General features: G+C 48.2%; 1 protein-coding gene across 1 annotated transcript in view; it reads right to left on the bottom strand.

Annotated features, from left to right (window-relative positions):
* Myh11 (myosin heavy chain 11) overlaps positions 1-20510 on the bottom strand; it is a 116515-nt gene extending 96005 nt beyond the window's left edge. The window contains exons 1-2 of the mRNA XM_017797344.1: positions 20407-20510; positions 5985-6346 (exon numbers count right to left, since the gene is read on the bottom strand). Coding sequence (XP_017652833.1) covers positions 5985-6329 — 345 coding nt within the window. The 5' untranslated portion in view covers positions 6330-6346; positions 20407-20510. The remainder of the gene's footprint in view (positions 1-5984; positions 6347-20406) is intronic.
* Between the last annotated feature and the right edge of the window lie 3463 nt (positions 20511-23973).

Below are 23973 nucleotides of genomic sequence, written 5' to 3'. Positions count from 1 at the left end.
ACACACACACACACACACACACACACACACACACACACACACACGCAGCAAGCACTTATCCATGCTTTAGGCAGACCTGGTTGATAACGTTCTTGAGCAAACCAGGGTCTCATGCCCAAGGCAGGTGATGGCCTTTTCCCTTAGAGCTCTTTGGCTATGGACTCTGCTGGAATTGGGCTCTGGAATCGAATTCCTCCACCTCCTTCTAAGCCCTGACCTCCCTTACTCTGGCCCCACTGCAGCTGCCTGGGTTTCTGCCTCTGACCTCCTGACTCCCTCTCCCAATGTTTGAGTTCAGAGGTCCCAAGTCCCCACCTCCTGTGTCCCAGCCAGGCATCTCAAGGCCCTGTGCCACCAGCAGGTCCCAGCTACAAGCAGGATCTCCCTCTTGTGACCGTATTAGGAAGCAGGCCCAGCTGTTCCCTGATGCTTTATATGGTCAGCCACAGAGCTTGGAGCTGAGGCTGCTCGCATGGCCTTGGCTTTGGCCTTGGGAAGAGAGGAGGAACAGGGAGGGAAGAGGGAGATCTATGGGACACAGGGCCAGGAGCAACCTTAGCTCTACCTTATTATCTGTTGGACATGTGCACACAGCCTGACCCCGAGTCTCCTCTGCCTCCAGGGGCTGATAGGTAACAGAGCTTGTCTGTAAAGCTGTCTGCAGCATCACCACTTGCTAAGCATCTGTGCTGGAGACAGACTCAGTCCTCTGGGAATGTGTTTCTACTGCAGCAGGAACATTAGAGACAACCTAGGTGGCCATCAATGATCTGTTAGAATGGTTCATTCCTGCAGTAGGAGGCCACATCTGAACAGACAGTTTAACATACACGGATACACACCAGAACATGGCCTGAGCTGCTACTGTGAGGGAGCAGGAAAGGCTCTGTACTCATATGTATAAAATACTGCTGGGAGCTTAGTAAGAAAATGCAGGGCCAAGCACATGGGCCTATCATCTCAGCACAGGGAAGGTTGAGGTGGGAGGAGCTCAAATTTGAGGCTAGCCTGGGCTACACAGCAAGCCACAAACGGTGGGCCAGTCTCTCTAAGTAGGGGAATGGGAAGGCTAAGGGGCTAGGAATGAAAAGGAAAGTTCTGTATGTCTTTATATACCCTTGTATTTAATATGTGCATGCCTCGGGGCTGGAGAGATGACTCAGTGGTTAAAAGCACTTGCTGTTCTTGCAGAGGACCCAGGTTCAGTTCCCAACACCCACATGGAGGCTAACCACCATCTGTAACTCCAGTTCTAGGAGTTCATGGGCATTGCATACATGTAGTACACATACGTACATGCAGGCAAAACACTCATGCACATAATACAAAAATAAATTAGATGGGCATGGTGGTGCATACCTTTAATCCCAGCCCTTGAGAGGCAGAAGCCGGTGGATCTCTGAGCTGGAGGCCAACCTGGTTACATGGGGAGTTCCAGGCCAAATGAGGCTACAGGAAGACCCTGTATCAAAATAAATAAAATTTGCATGCCTTAGCTATTCAAAACGAACCTTAAATCTGACTAGCAACCAAAAGAGGCAGGAAAGGACACAAAACTTGGTTAAGCAAAAAAAGTGGCTGCACAGATGTGGTTTGTTGCTGTATCTGATAAACTCGTATACATACACAAATGACCCTGTAAATCACATTTGTCCCCAAGTAGAGTGTGGGGATAGACTCTTGCTTTTCAAAACATATGCCTTTTCGGGGTGTGTGTGTGTGTCCATGCACACACGTGAGCCAGAGGTCAACATTGGGTGTCCTTCACTGCTACCATCTATGTTATCTTTTGAGACAGGTCTCATGGAACCTGACACTCACTGGCTAGCTAGGCTGGCAGCCATCAAGGTCCTGAGACCCTAAACCCTGCGGCATTCCTGCAAAGAGCTCATGTGTTAAGAGAAGAGGGGAAGCCCCTTTGGCTTGGATAGAACCTTCTAGATCCCTGCCAGGACCTTCTCAAAGGCCCCTTATTTGGGGTGAGACCCTTGGAAAGAACAGGAAAATTTTATCAAGGAAGGCAAAGTCTGGAAGCCTTGGGCCCTGCATCCCTTGCCATGCCATCAGCAAGAACCCCGCACTGTGTTACTGCACAGTCAGGGGCTTGGCTTCCACCCCATCTTCATTTTTATCACAGGCAGAAGTTTCTATGAAGTGATTAAACTGAGCAGACGTACACAGACAGTAGTAGACACACCATCCTGAGACCAAAGGATTTGGCACAGACATGAGGCAGGAACCTTTATTCTGTTTCCAGCGATTAGTCTCAAGACCTTCCTAAGCCCCCCATTCTCCCTGATTTCTACCACGTCAGAGGGTCAGCAGGTGAAATAAACATAGGCCTGCCCTCAATGCCCCCAAACGGTGGTGACACACCTTGAGCAGAGACCTGGGTCCCAGAGCCCAGTGTTCTCTCCAGTTTCCTGTGAACCAGTATTCTTATAAAAATCAATGAGCGAACAGACCTAGGACAGAAATCCATGCCAGGAACACTGGGAACAAAGGGACTTTGTCCACAGGCTTCGGAAAGAAGAATGTAGTAGATTGCTCTGGGCCTCAGCTTGGTCTGCTGTCAAGGGGGACAAGTCCCCATATCTCATGGGATGGTGCATCATGGCACAGAAGCTGGACTGGAGGAAGGAGAGGAGTGGAGTGCTTTGAACATCCATCCCTTCCCCCTTGGCCCTTTTCTTTTTTTATTTACTTATTTTTAGTTCATGTGTAGGAATGATTTTCCTGCTTGTATGTAAGTGCACCCATGTGTACAATGCCAGAAGAGTCCAGAAGAAGGCATTGGATCCTCTGGAACTGAAGTTAGGACAGTTGTTAGCTGCCGTGTGGGTGCTGGGAACTGAACCCAGGTCCTTTGGAAGAGCAGCCAGTGCTCTTAACTACTAAGCCATCTCTCCTTTCTTTTTTTGAAACAGTTTCATGTAACCCAGGCTGGCCTTGAATTCTACCTGCAGCTAAGGATGACCTTGAACTTGATCCTCCTGCCTATACCTCCCGAGTGCTGGGATTACATCTGTAACCCTTGATTTATACAGTGCTAGGGATCGACTCCAGGGCCTCTTGCATACAAGCAAGCACTCTGTCAACTGAGCTACACCATGAGTCCCTCCCCGTTGGCTCCTAAAGGCTCTAGCCCCTTCTCAGTGTCCCTGAGAACAGGAAATTAACTATAGTACAGGAGAAACTACATAGCCATTGAAAGATTATCTCTGGGCAGCTCCGGAATGCCAGATAGGGGAATGCCCTGTGATTTGTATAGGAAAAAAAGATCAAGTCACTAAGCCCCTGGCACAGTTGACTTTCCTTCTTTCATCCAGAATTTCTCTCCCCCCCCCCCCCCCCCCGCCGCCCCTCAATCTCTCTGTCTCTTTCCTCTCTCCTTCCTTTCTGAGGCAGGCTCTCACTAGGTAGCCCAGGCTGACCCAGAACTCTCCAATCTTCTAAGGGCTGGGATTCTGAATTTCAGGCATGTATCACCACACATGGCTCTCACAGGCCCTTTTAACTGTCAATGTGCCTACCTGGCTCTCCTATGGAGACACAGCACGGATACACCTGTCTCTTGGTGGGGACTGACGTGTGTCCACTACAATTCTGAGTTTTCCAAGCCTTCCATAGTGAACATGACTAATTTTCCCAATTTGAGAAAATTTCTACAGGACAGCTCAGTTGATAGGGGCTTGTTGTCATTTTCAAGAGCATGTCCAACCTGTAGTCTGCAGGCCATGAGCCCCAGAATAGATATGAATGGCCCAATATCTCTGTAGATGACACCATACCACAATGTCAAAAGGTCAGACACCCTGAAGGACAGGTCTGAGATACTGTGACCATTGAAGTGCCACATTTGCAAGGGACCCAACATGTGGCCAGTAACAACAAAAACAGTCACAGCACACCCAAACCCCAGGACCAAGAATGCTTGAGGGCCTACTCTGTGCCAGGGGGTGTGTCACAATTTCTTTCTGGATTGAGCCTCCGTTCATGAAGCTGATGCGATTCCTCGTGAAAAGGAAAGGAAGTTTCATAGAAACCAGGACCCTTCTAAGGGACTTGGGAGCACCTTCAGAATTCAAGGCTGGGTGTGGTCTCTGCCTGCCAGGTTGGAGCTATGGGGACATCTGTGTCCTTCTTGTTCTGAGGAGTGGCCCAGCCCATAAGGAATCTGTGTCCCCTAGTCATCACCCCCTCAGGTAGTCCAGGTTGAGCAACAGAACATGCCATCGGATACAGCAGCTCCCAGCCACAGGTGGCTGCTGAGCCCATGACACATGGCCAAGATGCAACTCAAGAGCTAAGACTGTAAATATTCATGTTTACAACTAATTAACATCTCAGAGCTGGACAGATGGCTCAGCAGTTAAAAACACTGGCTGCTCCTGCAGAGGACCTGGGTTCAGTTCCCAATACCCACATATCAGCTAGCAACTTTCCATAACTACCGTTCCAGGGGATCGGACATCCTCTTCTGACCTCCACAGGCATTACACACACAGGTGAACTTACATACATGCAGACAAAATCCTTGTACACAGAAAATAAAAATAAATGTTTAAAAAGATTAATTAGCATTTCAATGTAGTTAAGATGTGAGTGGCCAGAGGCTGCCATGTCTCAGAGTGTGACTCCAGGCTGTTCGAGTAGACCCAAGTGGCCATTCCCTTGTTGACGCAGCAGACCTTCAGGAAACCCATTTTGATCCTCCTGTGCCTGGTCCCCAGTTACAGGGGCACCAGCCTTTCCAGGGAGCTCTGGAGTTCTGCCTAATTGCCAAGATGGAGGAAGTGCTAGGAATGACATCTTCCCATCTGTGGTATCTATGGAATGCCTTAGTACTTTGTGTGATGGTATAGACCCTGCACACTCCTATAATTGCTCTCATTTACAGTCAGGAAGACTGAGGTGTTCCAGAGTCCAACAGCCTGTTCTATGCCCTGACAGGACAAAGACATATGAACTCAGGTCTGAATGACACCACCTTGTCCTGTCATCCCCCTCAATCAAACCTGCAGCCTTTTAAACCTGAACCCCAGACTCAGTTTTTTTGAGATATAGTCTTGCTATGTGACCTAAGCTGGTCTTGAACTCGTGATCATCCTGCTTCAGTCCCAAGTGCTGGTGTGCACCTCCACACCAGGCTCCCCCAAACATGTTTCTTTTTTGTTAATATGTTATGCATGTGTGTTTTCACATGTGCACAGGTATACATGTGTGTATGTGGAGGGAAGCCAAAGGACAACCTGAAGGGTCATGCTAGGGAGGGAGACCTACCTCCCTTGAGAGAGGGTCTCTCATTGGCCTGGATGGCACTGATTGGGCTCCACTGGCTGATGAGCAGAGCCCTAGGGACCCTCCTGTCTTTGCCTCCCCAGTGCTGGGATTATAAGCACATGTAGACTTACCCTTCATTGTATGTGAGTGCTGGGGTTAGAACTCGGGTCCTCATGCTTGAAAAGCAAGTACTTTACCAAATGAGCCAACCTCCCAGCCCCATTGTCAGTTGTTTTTGTTTTTCTTTTTGTTTTGTTTTTTGAGACAGGGTCTCCCTATAGCCCCAGCTAGCCCAGAACTTGCTATGTAGACCAGGATGACCTTGATCTCACAGAGATCCATCTGCCTCTGCCTCCTGAGTACTGGAATTAAAGGCATGCGCCACCATGCCTGACTCCTCCCAACATTTAAAATTTTTACTTATTTTTATTTTATGTTAATGAATGCTTTTCCTGTATGCATAAGTGTACCTGTGCTGTGATATGCCCTCATAGGCTGGAAGAGGCCATCAGATGCCTTAGAACTTGAGTTAAGGGTGATTGTTGCTGCCCTATGGGTGCTGGGAATCGAACCCAGGTCCTCTGGAAGAGCAATCAGTGCTCTTAACTGCAGAGCCACCTCTCCAGCCTCCTCAAACACATTTCTCACTTTTCCCTTCCTTTGGGGCATCTGGGAAGAAGTCACAGTGCCGAGGTACTCACATAGATGAGTCCCGAGAAGTACCGCTCCCGCAAGTTGTGCAGCACAGAGGCCTCGTTGAGGCATGTCAGCTCTGCCATGTCCTCCACCTTAGAGAACTTGGGTGGGTTCATCTTCTGGATGTCATCCTTGCCCACCGTAATCTTCTTGCCATTCTCCACCAGCTCTACCACCACCTCATCGCCTTTCTCCTCCTTGACACTGGCTGCCTCGAAGCCCTGCTTCTCTGAAGGGACCCACACCAGCTTCTTGGCCACCCAGTCAGCCTGGGCCACTGGGCTGTTGATGAAGTTTTTGTCCACGAAGAGGAACTTCTCATCGTCACTGAGTTGACCCTTCTGCGCCATGGTGCCTGGTAGGTCCCCTGTGGTGTGAAGAGACAGGGTCAGAATAAAGCCTTAGAAGAAAGTAGACCCCTCCCCATCACTGTGTCTAGGGATACAGGTATCAGAGATACCCCATAAAGGAGAAGGGTGCTCCCTCAGCACTGGTTACATTGTGAGAGAAGGCAATAACCCCAGGGCTCTCGGTGAAGGACTTGCACAACAGCCTCATAACAAAACCCCAGACACTAATGCCCATCAACTCAGGACCAAGACAGAAGCAAGGCATGTTCTTACAGAGAAATACTACTCAGTGGTTAACAAGTATATCTACAGGTGTTGACATGGAAAGACAGCCAAGTGTCTGCCCACTGCAAAGCTCCAAGGGACCCAAAGCCTCTGGTCTCCACAGGCACCTGCACTCATGTGCACAAACCCACACAGACACATACACATAAATCATTAAAAAATATACAAGCAGGGGCTGGAGAGATGGCTCAGCAGTTCAGAGTACTGACTGCTCTTGCAGAGGACCTGGGTTCAATTCCCAGCATCCACATGGCGGCTACAAACCGTCCTTAACTCCAGTTCCAGGGGAATCTGAAGACCTCTTCTGACCTCCACAACATTACACGACACGGGTACACTCACATACATGCAGGCAATACACTCATACACATAAAATAAAAATAAAATATTTTTTTAAAATGTATACAAGCATATTTGAATATTAAACTACAACTTTATTCATGCCAACATGGGATCACTTGTATATCAATTTAAAAGATAACTTGGGAAGCTGTAACTCAGTGGTAGAGCACCTGTTCTGCACCCCCAGAACAAAGTAAAAACAGCAGCTGAAGAATAAGAAGTATAATAAAATGTCTAAATGAAGCCAACACCTTATGTGTTGACTCGAAATTTTAATAAAATATGAATATCAAAATTAGTTGAAAGATAGATGCTAGATTTAGGTGTTTGTAGTGCTTTTAAGAAGCCACAGGTGGAGACTGACGAGATGGTTCAGTGGTTAAGAGCATTGGCTGCTCTTGCAGAAGACCTGGGTTTGAATTCCAGACCCACATGACAACTAACAACCATCTGTAATTCCAGTTCCAGGGGATCCAACATCCTCTTCTGGCCTCTAAGGTCATTACAAAACAGGTATATAACATACAGGTATAACACTCATACACATAAATAAAAAGTAAATAAATTTTAAAAAAGGAGTCACAAGCCATCCTTTCAAGATGAGGAGGAAGCTACAGAGAAGAGCGGACCAACTCTGCCCTTCCCATCAGGATGGTCCCTCAGGCTAACCAGAGAGCTGAAAGAGAGAAAAGTCTACATACAACCTCAAGTTGCTACCCATCCTGCCAGTGTGGAGCCTCCTTTGCAGATGCTCTGCCCTTTCCCCAGTTATGCTCTTATGAAACAGGTGCTGAGGCAGTGCTCCTTGGGGGCCGATCCAGCCCCTCTGATAGAACCTGCAAGAGCTGCCTTAGCATCACTCACTCCACACCTGTCCCATCCCCACTCCACCTGCCTTTTCTATGTCCCAAAGACCTAAACCACCAGCTAGGTAGGATGCTGGCCACCAGATGCACTGTGTGATTGGTGTCTCTGCTTCAGCACAAAGGAATCCACATTCCCTTTGAATTCGCCAAAATCATTCCCGTGGTGTGCCTCAATTCCACATAGACAGAGGAAATAAACCCCAGATCCCAAGTTTAGGGGGAGGGGCAGGAACTGACTCCTGTAACAGGAGGTAATTTGAGGGATATGCGGAGTTGGCAAGTGAACCAGAAGGTGCCACCATCCAATACCTGTTTCTCTTTCAGGGGTGAACCCCCCCCCCAAATCAGAAGTGGGCGGGGGAGCAGAGGCAAAACAAAGGAGGAGGAAAAACAAAGGTTGGGGGAGGGCGGGGGAGGGAAAGAGGCAGAAAGGAAAGGAAAAGAAAAATAGGTTGGTCCCCGAATCTGGATAATTGCTAAACTTATTCAAAAAGTAAAATAGGGGCAGGTGGGATGGCTTGGTGGGTAAAGGGTCTTGATGCCAAGCTTATTGACTTTAGTTTCATCCCTGGAATCTTTGGAAATTGTTACTCAGTTTTGCATAGTCTATATAAAAATTCCTAGAGTAGTCTCTCCTCATCACTAACCTATTCTGTCTTTAAACATTCCTCTGGGCTGGCAAGATTCTCAGCAGATAAAGACATTTGCCACACCAGCCTGGCCACCTGAGTTCAATTCCCCAAAACCCATGAAAGATAGCAAGAACTGACTGCACAAGCTTGTCCTCTGACGGTCACTCGTGCACCAGGTACCAGGCGTGCACGCACGCCTCTTCAGCATCTGGTGGCTCTGGGACCTTTACTCCTCCCCATGACTTGTAGCCACATCCCTGCATTCTTCACTTAGGTAGGCGGGCTGCCTTCACCATGCTTCATCTTCTCTTCTGTGCTTCATTGGACTCTGGCCTTGTTTTATAATTATGTATAAGAGCTTTCAACCTAGATGCTCAGTGTAGCAAGGATGGGCTGAGGGGGGCTCATAATGGTTGAGGTTGGAACACACACACACACACACTATATGCCCAGACTCTCTCTCTCTCTCTCTCTCACACATACACACTATATGCCCAGACACACACTCTCTCTCTCTCTCTCTCTCACACACACACACACACTATGCCCACACACTCTCTCTCTCTCTCTCACACACACACACACACATACACACTATATGCCCAGACACACACTCTCTCTCTCTCTCACACACACACACACACACTCACACACACTATATGCACAGACTCTCTCTCTCTCTCTCTCTCTCTCTCTCTCTGTCTCTCTCTCTCTCTCTCTCTCTCTCTCTCCCCCTGTGTGTAAAATACCCAGAGATAGAGAAGCTGCAAGCTGTTAACTCACAGCTCAAAGGGATGGAGCTGGGCACCAAACCAATCTACTACACAGAAGTTCAAACACAGGGTTCACTTTCACAGGTTAACAAAGCCACTATGTACGATGACTACTCAAAGTACCTAGAATAGCTACTGTTCTCCTGGCCTCCAACACTCCAGGCAGACATTCCTAACAGACTTGCCCAATCTACTTGATTCATACTTCTGGTATTATGACTAAAGCCCAGTCATGCTTTAACTTTTCTCCTCTCTCATCTCATCCTCAGCCACGTGAAGGGATCCAATCTCTGGCTAGTCTCCTGCTCACCCAGCCCTTTGGCTGTTGTCATAGTGTAACCAGTGTTCTATTCTAGAAGTCCAACTCCAGGGATTACATGTCAGTTATGACCTATTACCTAGAAGAAAGAAAAAAGAAAGAAGTAATTGTGAAAAGGCAAGGAAGAATCAAAATGACTCTTTGGGCAAGATGGGAAGTAAGCATTTCAGTCCATCTTAGGGGTACTGATATGAGCTGACTCAGCAGGTAAAGGCACCTAGCCTGAGGATCTGAGTTCTATCCCTGGGACCAACATGGTGGAAAAAGAGAACTGACTTACACAAGTTGTCCTCTGACCTCTACACGCATACCATAGCATGCGCATGCGCGCCATGTGCGCACACACCACACATACACACACTAATAACAGAAATAAGGAATTTGTTTTAAAGAGCAAGGCGTGGAGACAGGCTGGGGAAGCCTGGGGGAACTGATACCTGTTTAGAGGCTGCAGGACTTGGGGGACACACTGAACCATGTCAAGGTCATGCAACCAACTCTGAAAAGTGAGAAACTACAGGACAAATAATTCCATATTTTGGGGAGCAGGGGTGGTAGTGGTTGTTTTTTGCAATGCCGAGTGTGGATCCCAGACCTTCAGGTATGCTAGGTAAGCAATCTACTACTGAACTACATTCTCAGTCTTTTAAAACAGTTTATTTTGCTAGATAGGAGATACTTTCTTTTGAGTTGTTGGCCAGGGTGGCCAAAGGGACTCCCAGATAGTAACCCAGCATAGAACTGGGAAAATGAACAGCAGACCCCAATCTTATCTAAAGAAATATTGACAACTGATTACTGCAAGATGAGGAACAGCTGACCTTCCTAAACAAAGACCTCTAGATAGGCTGAGTAGATTCACCAGATGGACAAGTAGTGGGGAATGGCTGGGGGTGTCAACATCACAGTGGACAGTAGCAAGGATAACAGAGTATAAGGGTTCTAGTGGAGGGAGGGAGGCTATGGGAGGGTGCCATCTGGGAAGTGGGTGTACAGTTGAATAAGATGGTTTGGGATGTTCTGTGTGATACACAAAAAAAAATCAAGAAATTTTAAAAAATGAATTACTTTATCGACATACACAGGCACCAAGGATCCAAGGGCAACAGATTATGACTAGTAATAATCACATACATACAGATTAGAGATGCATGAGCCAACATCTCAGTGTTAGTAGCAAAAACAATGAGTTTTTCTGTAAGGAACAATATATTCTGAAATGAAATGGAGATCTTTTTTTAAAGGTTAAAAACATTCAGTTTTATGTCTTACAGGATTCATACCGAGTTCAATATTGTATAACCTGTATTAATTCAACAGCAAACCTAAAAGTTTTATAGCCACTTTTGAAAGACTTGTATCTTTGCTCTGGAAACTGTTACTGAGTATGTTAAAGCTGTAATGAAACGCTTCTTCTAAAAAAAATTTTTTTTTAAGTAGTTTATTTTGAGGCAGGGTCCTATTAAGTTCCCAGGCTGGTCTAGAACTCAAGATCCTCCTGTCTCAGCCTCATCAGTGGCTGGGATCACAAGCTGGAGCCACCGAATAAAGTGCAAACAAAAAGGAAAGGAGGCTCCATACTGAAAAGGACTCACAAAAGCAAACCAGGAGAAACTGGGACTGTTGCTGTCAGTACAGCCTTTGCCCAGAATGCAGAAGCCGCCTTCCATCCCTAACACTGCATAAACTGAGCACGGTGGGGCATGCCTGTAGTCCCAGCACTCAAGAAGTGGACACAGGAGGATCAGAAGTCAGGGTCATCCTCAGCTACATAGCAAGTTCAAGACTAGCCTCAGCTACGAGACAGTGTCTCAAACACACGCACAGGAATGGTGACATTTCCTGTCTGAGCATCTTGAGCAGCCTCACACGTGCCGAAGATGTCACCGACCTCTGGGTTATAACTTTCTCTTTGCTACTTTGGATGTTTTATTAGGTTTATTTTGGGGCAGCTGTAGCGGCAGAAGAGGAGGCTTTGCACGCAGTACCAGGGCAGTGCGACCCAAGCCACTTCAGTGGAGCATGAGGCACAAGCAGGACATGGCTGATTCGTCCATATTCCCTTGTCCCTTATAAGATGTTGTACGAACACTATGCCACTCTGCATATAGAACCAAAGACACAAGTCAGAAATTCAAGGTGTGGAAATGGAAGACCGGCCATGTGTTGGTAATTACCGAAGTTAAACAAGTGCTCTCGCATTCTGCATGTTTCAGATTTTCAAGAATGAAAAAGTGCAAAGGGGTAAGAAAAGATTCATGCTGAGAGGGTGGAGAGGGGTGGAGAACAGAGACTCATCCTCCCAACATACACACACCCCCCTACATAAAAAGTCAAAAGTTCCTTTTTACCTGTTTAAAAAGTTTGCCCTTAGCCTGGCAAGGTCGTACATGCCTTTAATCCCAGAACTTGGGATCTTTGTGAGAGCCAGGCCAGCCTGGTCTACATAGTGAGTTCCTGGACAACCAGGGCTACACAGTGAGACCCTGTTTAACAAAAAGGATAAAATATATTCAAGATCGCTGGGTGTGGTGGCGCATGCCTTTAATCCCAGCACTTGGGAGGCAGAGGCAGGTGGATCTCTGTAAGTTCAAGGCCATCCTGGTCTCCATCGTGAGTTCCAGGACAGCTGGGGCTACAGGGAGACCCTTTCTCAAAAAGACCAAAAAAAAAAAAAAAATTCAAGATCATCCTTGGCCACAATGTAAATCTGAGGCCCTCTTGGGCTACATGAGACCTTTTTAAAAAATCTTTAAATGAAAAACTTTGTAAAATTGTTTTGAGATATCCTCCTACCTCAGTCTCCTGAGTGCCAGGATTATAAGCACATAGTACCTACCACAAGTGATATTTTAGACCATTTCTTAAAATCCTTTGATATAGAGCCTGATGGACTATTTAAGGAAAATACAGATTTTAATCCTTATTTTCTGTCTCTGTCTCTGTCAGCAAGGTTTTAGCTGACAAGTCTGTGGTTAGAACGTTGACACAGCTAGCTAGAATCATTTGCCTTGTACCCTGACGAAACTTCCTCCATCTTGTTTGTCTCAGATGGAGACTTCTGCAATGACTTTCAGACAGGGTTTTTGTTTTGGGGTTTTTTTTGTGTGTTCTTCTTTTCTAAAGTTATAATAATTTGGTTGGTTTTAGGACTTTCCTGATAGCTAATCAATATGTAAGTTCCCTTCTTATTGTAACCCTAACCTAAGGTAGAAAAGATATGTGCTGCTTCCCTTTCGGGGCCCAGACTGAGACTTGACTCGTTGGACCAGACTGTGGCCTAAATAAACTACCTGCGTCTGGTGTACCCCAGTATCCTGCCCGATCTTTCCTGAAATGCCTTGATGTGAAGCCAGTCCTGTTGGCACATGCCTACAACCCCAGTGGCATAAGCCACCTTGGAGGAAAAAGCAAGATTAGGAGTTCAAGTCATCCTCAGCTACGTGAGATCCTGTTTCCAAAAAAATTATGTAATAAATTAAAAGATGAAAGGGGGCCAGAGAGATGGATTAGTGGGTAAAGGTGACTGTCACCAACACTGATGACTTGAGTTCGATCTCCAGGACCCATGTGCTGGAAGGAGAGCACTGACTCCCTACAAGTTGTACCCTGACCTCCATATTGGCATACATGTGTGAGAACACATACAAACATACGCATGTACACAAATGTTACTTTTTTAATTTTTAAAAAAAATGAAAATAAAATTTATTTTAAGCACACAGTTCAGTATTGTGTACATTTTATATTATTCCATAATAGCCAGCGGGTTTTTCCTTTTTAAATGGTTGTCATGCAAAGGGCCGATGGAACATGTTTTCCTCCTGAGCTGTGTGACAAACAAGCAGGCACTTTCTAATTCCCCAAGATAGAAAACGTCGCAAAAAACTGAACAGAAAAATAAAAAGACATGGAGATTTGTGCTGCCAGGAACCTCATCTCAACCAGGGCTCAAAACATAAACAAGATCAAGTGCAAAGATCAAGTCTCTGGCCAAAAAAGGAGCGAGCACAGCTGGCTGCTCCCCAAAGCTTTGATGCCCATGACAGTCAGGAAGTGCAAGATTGCTTTGGTCAAGGCAAAGCAGGCTGGAGTTGAGGTTCCCAGACCAGGTGCCTTGGAACCCTAGTGCCCAGGAATGTCTAGGGGGGAATGGGTTCCTGGATGCTCTTCAAACACAGCACCAGTATCAAAGCCAGCAGGTAGGGCTGGGAAGAAGGCCCAGTGGATAAAAGTGCTTGCTGTACAAGTGTGAGACCCTGAGTTCAACTCCTCAGCACCCATGCAAAAAGCGAGGCATGGCTGTCCGGGGGGTTGGGGGCTGGAAGAGACACGTGGATCCCCAGAGCTTGCTGGCAGAAAGGGGAAGCTTCCAGTTCAGTGAGAGACTCTGTCTCTAGGCACGGACACACACACACACACACACACACACACACACACACACACACGTATGTACCCCCCGCCACACACACACACAGCCAGCAGGTAAGAACTACATCTTATCTTCCTGCCCTTCACTAAGATGCAGAGTCTATACTAGGACACCCCAGGTCCCAGCAGGTCTTACAATCTGAAAGCCTTATATGAAAGTTCTTACAAACCCGGAGGGAGTGGGGTGCTCCCAGAACAACACTGGCCCAGAAACTCTCTTTGGAGGGAATTCATCAAGGCCTCCCCCACGTATTAGGAACACAAGCAGTAATCATAGTAGCTGCTAAATTAAATGGAGGGACAGCTACTCTTTCATTTAATCCCCTAAGAAGACCCTCGGAGACAGCTGGGATAGAGCTTGGGGGTAGAATGCAGGCTTAAGGCCCCAAGTTCCATCCTCAGCACCAGGAAACATAATAGCAGGGGCTAGAGAGATAGCTCAGCAGTTAAGGGTACTTGCTGCTTTTCCACAGGCTTGGTTCCTAGCACCCACCTCACTAGCACCCAACTCACAAGTGCTTGTAACTCTAGCTCCAAGGGATCTGACACCCTCCCCGAGACACTGTGAGCACCTCCACACACGTGACATATATTCACATAGATACACACATACTCAGAAATAGATCTTTAAAAACACCACAATAACACAAAAATCTAGACAATCCAGGAAGTGTAGCTTAGAAGTGGAGTGTGCACAAGGCTGTGGATTCCATACCCAGCCCTGCAAAACAAAGACCCAGGAGTGAGGCTACTACTCCTTTACACATGAGGAAACAGAGGCACACAGAGGCAAAGCAGCTTGTCCAACCATTCAGCTGCTTGTGGTGGCTTCTGAGTAAAGATGGGTTTTTGGAGACCTTAGAGGATTTTTGCCCACCTTTCTGCAGCAGTCAGAGAACTTGGGAAGGAATTACAGGCATGCACAGAACACATCCAGACTCAGTCCCGACAGCTTGGAGGTTCAAGGTAACTCAGGTTCATTGTCAGAAGGACTTGCCTCAGCTTGACCAGAGCCTGAAGTTCTCAGAACTGGGACAGTAATGGTAAAACCAGAAGTATCAGGTCTGCAGGCATCAGGTGTGGCACAGGGAGGAATGGAAACTGAAAAAATGCAGCTGTCAGCCAGATACAATGGCACACGCCTACAGTCGCAGTACTCAGGAGGATGTGAGTTTGAGGCCAGCCTGGGCTACTGAGAGAGACTTTGTCTCCAAACAAACCAATAGCCTGGAGGTGTGGGGTAGAGCACTTGCCTAGCGTGCACAAGGCCCTGGGTTCAATAACTTCCAGTACCAAAAAGAAATGATGGCCGGGACCAGAGAGTGTGATGGGGCAGAACTCCCAGGAGGGGACTGAGTGACATCTGGTCTGCCATCCCGACTCTGGCTCCTGCTTTAGAGGGAGCTTCTCAGCTTCTGCTATGGCTGGCTCTCTGTGTGGACTCCTGTAGGGCCTGCTCAAGGCTGGTAGCTCCCCTCCTCCAGCTGTGATAATCAAGAGGAGGTCCAGGCATGGACAGATGTCACCCCCACTGGGGGACACCATCTCTAGTTGAAAACCAAAACTTTTCTTTTTTAAAAAAAGATTTTTTCGGGGCATGGTGGCACACACCTTTAATCCCGGCACTTGGGAGGCAGAGGCAGGCAGATCTCTGTGAGTTCCAGGCCAGCCTGGTCTACATAGTGAGTTCCAGGACAGCTGGGGCTACAGGGAGACCTTGTCTCAAAAAGACCAAAAAAAAAAAATTTATATTTACTTTTATTTGTGCCCACAGAGGCACACAGAAGAGGGCATTGGATGCCTTGGAGCTGGATTATAGGCAGTTGTGAGCTGCCCATCATGGATGCTGGGAATTAAACTCAGGTCCTCTGAAGAGCCACAAGTGCTCTAACTTCTGAGCCCCATCTCTAGCCTCCAAATTTGTGTGTGTGTGCGTGTGTGTGCGTGTGTGTGTGTGTGTGAGAGAGAGAGAGGTCTCATGTAGCTCAGGATAACTTTGTACTCCTGATCCTTCTGCCTCCACCTCCTAAGTGCTGGGATTACAAGCATGTGCTGGAGATGGAACCCGGGACTTTGTGCATGCTAGGCTACCAACTGAACCACAGCCCTAACCCTAGATTGACTTTTTAAAGTCATTAATTTATTTTGAAGTGCTAGGGATGGAACTCAGGGCTTTGCACCCACTCAGCAACCCAGCTACAACCCCAGCTTTTAGTGTTGTATGGCAGGATCTATGTCACGTAGGCTGGTCTCAAGCTTCCTCCTGCCTCAGCTTCCTGAGTGCTGGCATTATAGGTGTGCCCCACCATGTCCCTGGCACATTGCTTGAATTTTAAACACCATCAAGACAAGATGGAACTTCTCTGAGCCTGAGCTGCAACTCAATGCCCCAGCCAGAAGGACCCTGTAATGCCAATTTGAGTTCAAGCCCAGGTCTAGGTGTGGTGAATGTAACAGGAGAGGGGAGAGCAGCCTATGTGCACTGGTACTTCAGACTTGTGCTGTCTCAGGTGGGCTTTGGGGCTATAATCTGTTCTTAATACTCACTGCTGTACGTCCTACCCACCCTGTCTCTTCTTGTTTGCAGTCTCATGTAGCCGGGGCTGACCTCAAACTCACCATGCAGTTGAGGATGACCTTGAGCTCTGACCCTCCTGCCTCCACCTCCCTAGGATTACAGGCATGCACCTCCATGCCTGGTTTATGCCATACTGGAGATTGAACCCAGAGTTTCCTGCATGCCAGGCAATTGCTATACCATCTAGGCTATATCCCGAAGCCTCTCTACTCATCAGGCATCAGACCAGGAGTGTCCTACATCCATCACCTTGAATGTCTCTTAAATGTTCCATGAGGCTCTCTGATAGCCCCATGCTTCACTGGGAGAGAGGCAAACAGGTACAGGTATCCTTCAGTTGGTTCAGGGACCACATCAGGTACCATGATCCTCAGATGCCTAAGTCCCTCCCCTTGAATGCCTTAGTCGCATAGAACCCCCAAGCATCCGACCAGCTGCTTTCCAGATTATTTGTAATTCTAAATAGGTGAGCATTATAGAAATAGTTCTTCTGTGGACTGGATTCTCCAGGTGGAGCCATTAGCACAGAGGACAAATTCAAGTCCATATGAGGGAGCGGGGGCATCTGACCCTCTCTTAGAGGCTCTGATGTAGATGGCTCTCCAAAGCCCTGACAACTCACAGAGGCCTGACCCTCTGCCCCTGACGAATGCTGGGCAGCTTCCTTCTCCACGGTCTCAACTCAAGAGTTCCTTCAAATTCATTCATGCCTGACTTTCTTTCTCCAACTCAGTGCCTGGGTCCTGAGGCTGTAGGTCAATGTGACAAAAGGGGAGGGGAGGAGAGTCAGAGAGTGAAGGGACCAGGCAGGCTTCACCTGGGCACAGGAGAACTGAGGAGGACCAAAGGGGCCCGAGTAATTGCAGATGTGCTAACAGAACTGTGAGGAAGGATGGTGGATACAGTACAGGTTTCTGGCCTTCTACTCCTTGGAGTCCCACTAGGAATGGGTTTTACCCAAAGATTACATGAAAGAAAGGATGAGTTTCTGCTTTATGGAAAGATCAAACCCAGGCTTCCTGATCTGTTAATAGCAGCTGTGCCATGCAGAGCAAGTTTCTTAACCTCTCTGGTCATGTTACTATAAATGACCGTCTGCTGAAATTTGCAGGGGCTGGGCCCTGTGCCAAACCTCTGATATGCGTCATCTATCAAGCTCTCCCTAAAGGGTAACCCCTTAGGCTCTGGAGTCAGGAGAATCTTGGTTTGTAGATGCCTATCTTCCAGTGGCTAGTTGAACTATGGAGCAAGTTACTCAAAGATCACACTTATGAAACAGGGTGGTCACTAATTAGTACTGATTCCAAAGAGCTACTGTGAAGACCTGCTTTTTACAGTGCTGGGGATCGAACCCAGGACCTTGCATGTGTTTCATACATACCACATGCTCCTCAGCCCCATTTTGCATATGAGATAACATCCAACAAAAATGATTTTTTTTAAGACAAAGTCTCAATGCAACCCAGGCTGACCTCAAACTTGCTATTTAACAGGATGACCCTGAACTTCTGATTCTCCTGTCTCTACTTCCCAAATGCTGGGGTGATTGGCATGTGTCACCAGGTTGGGGTTTGATTTGATTTGATTTTAAAGACAATCATTCCCACTGTAGCCCAGGATAGCCTGGGTTTTGCTATGTCGCTCAGGCTGGTCTCAAACTCTCAGCAATCCTCCTGCCTCAGCCTTCCAAGTGCTGGAATTCTGGAATTACAGACACGGCCACCACACCTGGCCAAAAAAGAAAAGAAAAAGAAAAAAGAGAAAGAAAAGAAAAATGTACTTGGGATCTTGTGATTCTGATGGATTTGAAATGGGACTTAGTAGTCTGGAAAAAATATAACCTGTATTCGATTTTAGACCTACTTGGTGGTTCTTGGGGGGTAAATTCCACCTCTACCAATGACATGCACAAAGGAAATTTCCACCAGAAAATAAAACTTTTAAAGAAGGGGTAGGAGGAAAAAAGAATCCCCTTGTCTTCCAAGTGTCCCCTGTGTTCTGGCACTGGATCCCTACAGGGGAAGGACAGGGCAGAGAAATCCCCAGAGTCCGGGCCAGCCTGCCTGCCTGCTCCAACGCTGGGTGATTGGTGGGGGGCTGGGGGATGGCCTCGTGGAAAACGCTGCCATACATGGGCATGTCTGCCTGCATCCCAGCCTCCCACAGAAAAGTAATGATAATCCATAACCTTACCTTGTACGGAAGAACAACTCTATTTCAGACATGATAATAAAAAACCATGGAGCTTACAGGGCCAATCAGCAGGCTTCCCCCAAGGCAGCCCAGCCATGCACGTTTTGGGATCTTGAGATGGTAGCCCTACTCCCCAAGCTCAGGGACTCCCACCAGATCTTCACTCCATTTGGGAACAAACTGTCCGATTTGTTTTAAATTTGCAAAAGTTCAGTTTAAATCGTCTTCAAAGAGATAGTGATAAATATTTATGTTGCTGGAAGCACTTGATCCCACCAGAAATCTGAGTCCAACAGAAATTTTGGTCCTCAGTAAAGAAAAAAGATGCCAGGGTCAAGACTTATGAACTTGGCATCAGACAAACTAGAAAATGAGCTTACACTGCTTAACCAGCTGTGTGACACTGGGGAAATTATTTAACCTCTCTGAGCCTCAGCTGCCTTATCTTCTAAACAGGTTCATAATGCCTCTCTGATCAAGTAGTTGTAATGATGAAATGAACTCAATTCAGTTTAAATACTGCTACAGTGCCTGGCTTGTAAGCGTGACATCAACAACAGCTGTCTCAAAGGGAAGAGGCGCTTTGCTGCCCTGCCTTGCAAGAGTTTCAGAGCAGTATGATCAGACTCTTTCTTTAAGCCAATTAAAAGAGCATCTTGAAGCAAACCAAACAAATGAAGAAGGCGAAGGAAACAGAACGAGACAGAGTGGACTGTTGAACAGAGGACTGACTTCCTAGCCACACACAGCGTTCACCTCTCAGTTCTTAATGGCAGTACGAAATCCTGTTTTGCCCTGACTTTCTAAATATTTTCTATCTTTGACAAGCATAGCTTTGAATGGAGCTCTTAGGAAGTGGCAGAATCTCCTGGCCCCCAACTCTAAGCCAAGAGCAGCAAAACTTTCTCTCACTACTTTCCTGGAACAGGAGAGCAGCCTTCCTGTGGAAGACCCCACCAGGTGCCCACTGACTTGATGCACCTGCAGGTGAGCAGCTGATGCAAATGTGACCGGTAGCCCACCAGGGGATCTGAGGCCCTAAAGCCAATCTGCTGGAGGGTTCATTTGCTAATCTGCAGGGACTGGGGTCTGGAAGGAAATCCAGCTGTAATAAACAAACCTTATCTTACAATAACCAGCCTTATCTGCCTGGGGCTATCACCAAGCACTCACTCCTAGACTGATCAGACTAATGGAAAGCACTCATCTGCAGAGCAGTTGCCTGGGCTTTGAACTGATCCACACACTCCTGAATTTTATTTCATCTGATGGTCACAGAGCTATCCATCCCATGACCTAACATGAATAGCCCTAGAGTCCTGGTTTTTCACCCCCAGTACTGGGATTAGAACCCAAGACCTCCAGATGTGCTCTACTGCTGAGCTACAACACTCCAGCCACTGATTACTTTTTAGGTAGGGGTTTTTTTTGTTTTTAGACCCTTCCCCCAGGTGGTACTACTCATTGGGAACCTCAGGAATGCTGGTTAGGGGTGAAATCCAGGAAGGTCTAGGATGGTCTGGCATCTCCTCACTGTCCTTATAAGAGATAACAATCAGGGACCCCCCCAGGGGTCCCCATTCCTCCGAGGATGCTCCAGAGGCCGGTCAAGCCCACTACCCAGACTTGCCCCTGGGGGACCAGCTCTACTTACAGACCTGTTATTGGGGGGCTAGCTCCAGGAGGATGGAGAGCTCGGATCTGGCTCGGGTCCCAGGCTGGGGCGGTCCAAATCTCCCTGCGCGCCTCAGACGCCCAGCTTTATAGAGCAGCGCTGGCTGCGGGTGGGAAGGGGAGGCGGCCGCGGGGCGGGGTGGGCAGGGTCTTCTGTGGCCTCTGGGGCGCCCCCTGCAGGTGAGGCCGGGAGCCTCTGGGACCACCTGGGGCGGCAGCGGGCTGGACCACCCGGGGCCTGGAGTCACTTCAGGCCTGACTCCCTGCAGCCACTGAGAGATCCTGGGTCCCTAGAGAAAAGGGATGGAGCACAAAGCTTTGGAAATTCTTGAGAATTTCTTCCCCGGTCTGTTCCAGTCAGCTAGATTTTAACCTCTTCTTGTCCATACTAGGGACTGTCATCTCTCTCTGTCCCTCATCCTAACTGTATTCCTGCCACTGTCTAGATAGGAGGCTGAGTGAAGGGCAGAGAGAAGGGGACTTTCTGCCAAGTGCAAGGCGCGCGCGTCTTCCCACACACACACACACACACACACACACACACACACACACACACACACAGAGGCCCATGAGTGCCAGGAACATGTGGGACGGGGAAATTCTGACTTTTCCTAACGTGTCCTCTCCAGCTCCAGCTCCAGCAGTGCTACTGCAACCAAAATTAAAAATAGGGCTGGAGAAATGGCTCAGAGGTTAGAGCACTGGCTGCTCTTAAAGAGGACAAGAGTTCAATTCCCAGCACCCACATGGAGGCTAACAACCATCCATAACTCCAGTTCCAAGGGATCCAACACCCTCTTCTGACCTCCATGGCATTGCACAACATGGGTGTACTTACATACATGCAAGCAATACACTCATATACATAAAAAAAAATAAAATCAAAGTAACCCCGTTGTGGAAACTGCAGATCCAGGGTGCTAGCCATGAGACCTGGGATCAGTCATCTCTGAGCCTCCCTGTGTCTGTGGTTGCACCGGTAATTACAGCATTTGCAGGTGTGCCTTAAGAGAATGTAGGGGGCCTCACTGGCCCCTGCAAGTTTCCAGCTGCCCCCTCCAAGGAATCCTTGTTGGTTTAGAGGTCATAATCCCTCTCCCTCAGTACCCCTCCCCTTGGCCCTGTGTGGGTCTGGGTCCTTGGCTCTCTTGTCTGACCTCTCTCCATCACTCTCGCTGGCTTTGGCTCCCTACGACTTTTTTCCTTCCTCTTCCACTCCACCTGTATATCTCTATGGCCCATCTCAATCTCTGTCTCTGTCTCTCTCTGTCTCTCTGTCTCTCTGTCTCTCTGTCTCTCTGTCTCTCTCGCCCTCTCGCTCTCTCTTCCCGTCCCTGTCACATACACACACACACACACACACACACACACACACACACACACACACACACAGGCCATAAAAGGAAGTCGAGGCAGCGGGCTGGCCCCTTGCCAGTCTGGGGACTCCTAGCTTCCAAAGCCGACCGGCTCTGAGGTCCCCGGGCCCAGCCGGTCCTCCCTCCCGGCCTTGGGCGGGAGACAACCCAAAAAGGCCAGGCTCGGCTCCCCAGGCAGGAATTCCCAGCGCCGCATACCAGCCGGGACTACCCGCTCCCCCTGACTAAATATGGTCCCGTGCAGCCGGCCCGCTGCGGCCCGCCTGCGGGGTGCCGAGGGGACCCCTGCACCGGACCAGAGCCCCAGGCTAGCCCCTAGGCTCACGTGCGGCTCCAGATGCTTCCCCCCAAAAATGATTGGGAGAGAGTCAGGGAGACCCTGGCCAGGCCCTCCCCCTGGCCACCGTGGTGATGAGCAGCCCTATTTTGCAGGCCAGAGGCTGAGTCTCCTTGAGGATCCTCGAGGATCCACTCGGGATCGGCCCTGGAATTTACTTCCAGGGGGAGGCAGGAAACCAACTGGCCCAGCAAGGGCACGGCTGGACCTCAAGGGACAGATGTCCAAAGGCAGTCTACTGGGGCCTCTTGCTAGCCGGGCTGGGCCATGGCCAAGTGATTTTACCTGCTGTGACTTAGATTCCCTGCCTGTAAAATGGAGAATGCCAGCCCCTTTTTGAATTTTGTAAGCAGTTCTTAAAGATGCTGTGAAATTACCAGTCTGAATCCTGAAGTATTCTCACCAAACAGGAAACCCAAGACAGTTACATCTGAAGACTGGACTTGGGCACGGGGACAACGAAGGGCTCCCCCCAAAGCCTCAGGGTCTCCTTTACAACACACTGTTCTGAGTCTTACTTAGCCCCTCTCACCCCCTCTGCTTTCCTCCAGCACCAAGTTCACCTGCTTCTAGCCCAGAAAACATCTGGATCCTGCCCCTCCCCCTCCATGGGCCTGGCACTGACAGCCAAGGATAGCAGCTTGGCTGGAGGCTGGGGACTGATGGGGGAGTTCTCAGAGGAGAGATGGATGAGACTGCTTCCCTGCAGGCTTCTTCAGAGCTGCACTGTAAAAGGAGTGGAAACGGTCCTGTACTAAGCCAGGAGGAATGGAAAGGGAAGCCCAGGCCTGTGCACACTTTGTCACCCTGGAACCAATCCAGAGCTGGCTAGCCCACTGGACCAAAAGACAGGCATTCCTGTGTCAGGCCTCCAGTGTCCCATCCACAGCTTGTAGACAGATGTGAATGAGAATAATTATTTTATTAAGGGGAGACAGGGCCAGTGAGATTACTCAGTGGATAAAGGTGCTTGCTGCCAAGCCTGACCAAGACCTGGGTTCGATCCTCAGGACCCATATGGTGGAAGGTGCTCTGACCTCCATATGTACACTGTGACATGTCTGCACCCCCAAATAAGTAAATAAATAAGTAAATAAATGTAAATTTTTTGTCTTTTTGAAGCAGGGTCGCCCTGTAGCCCCAGCTGTCCTGGAACTCACTATGTAGACCAGGCTGGCCTTGAACTCACAGAGATCCGCCTGCCTCTGCCTCCCAAGTGCTGGGACTAAAGGCGTGCGCCACCACACCCGGCAATAAATGTAATTTTTAAGAAATGGCGCCTACAGCAATGGTGACAGCATGCACAAGACCCATGCAAACTCAGATAAAAACCAGCATAGCACAGGGCAGGAGGCACAAACCTTAGCAGAGGAACCATTGGCAGTTGATCGCTACTGGGTGAGGGAGAGGTAATCTTCTTTAAGGGAGCAATGCCAGACAGGCTGAACAGACTTCAGTGGATGAACTCACATCGAGAAACATCTGGGGACACAAACTTGACTCAATAGGCTTTAACATATGACAGAATGCATGGAATCCAATGGACAGGCTCTAGGGGGCTACAGATAGGGAAGGGGGTCTAAATATGATTAGGATATATTACATAATTTCCACAAAAATTCAATAAAAATACACATAAAAAAAGAAACGGAGACTCTGTGTGTGTGTGTGTGTGTGTGTGTGTGTGTGTGTGTGTGTATGCATGCGTGTTCAGAGGCCAAGGCAATCTCAGGTGTCAGTCCTCCAGAGCTGTCCTTTATTTTTATTTTTATTTCTTTTTAGACAGGGTCTTACTATGTAGCCCTAGCTGATCTGGAACTCTGCTAGGCTGAGCTCTC

Source organism: Nannospalax galili, unplaced genomic scaffold (assembly GCF_000622305.1).
Source record: "Nannospalax galili isolate Female #2095 unplaced genomic scaffold, S.galili_v1.0 scaffold32, whole genome shotgun sequence".
Classification (NCBI taxonomy): Eukaryota; Metazoa; Chordata; class Mammalia; order Rodentia; family Spalacidae; genus Nannospalax; species Nannospalax galili.
Note: the sequence above shows the minus strand (reverse complement) of the source record. Positions and strands in the feature narration are given on the sequence as shown.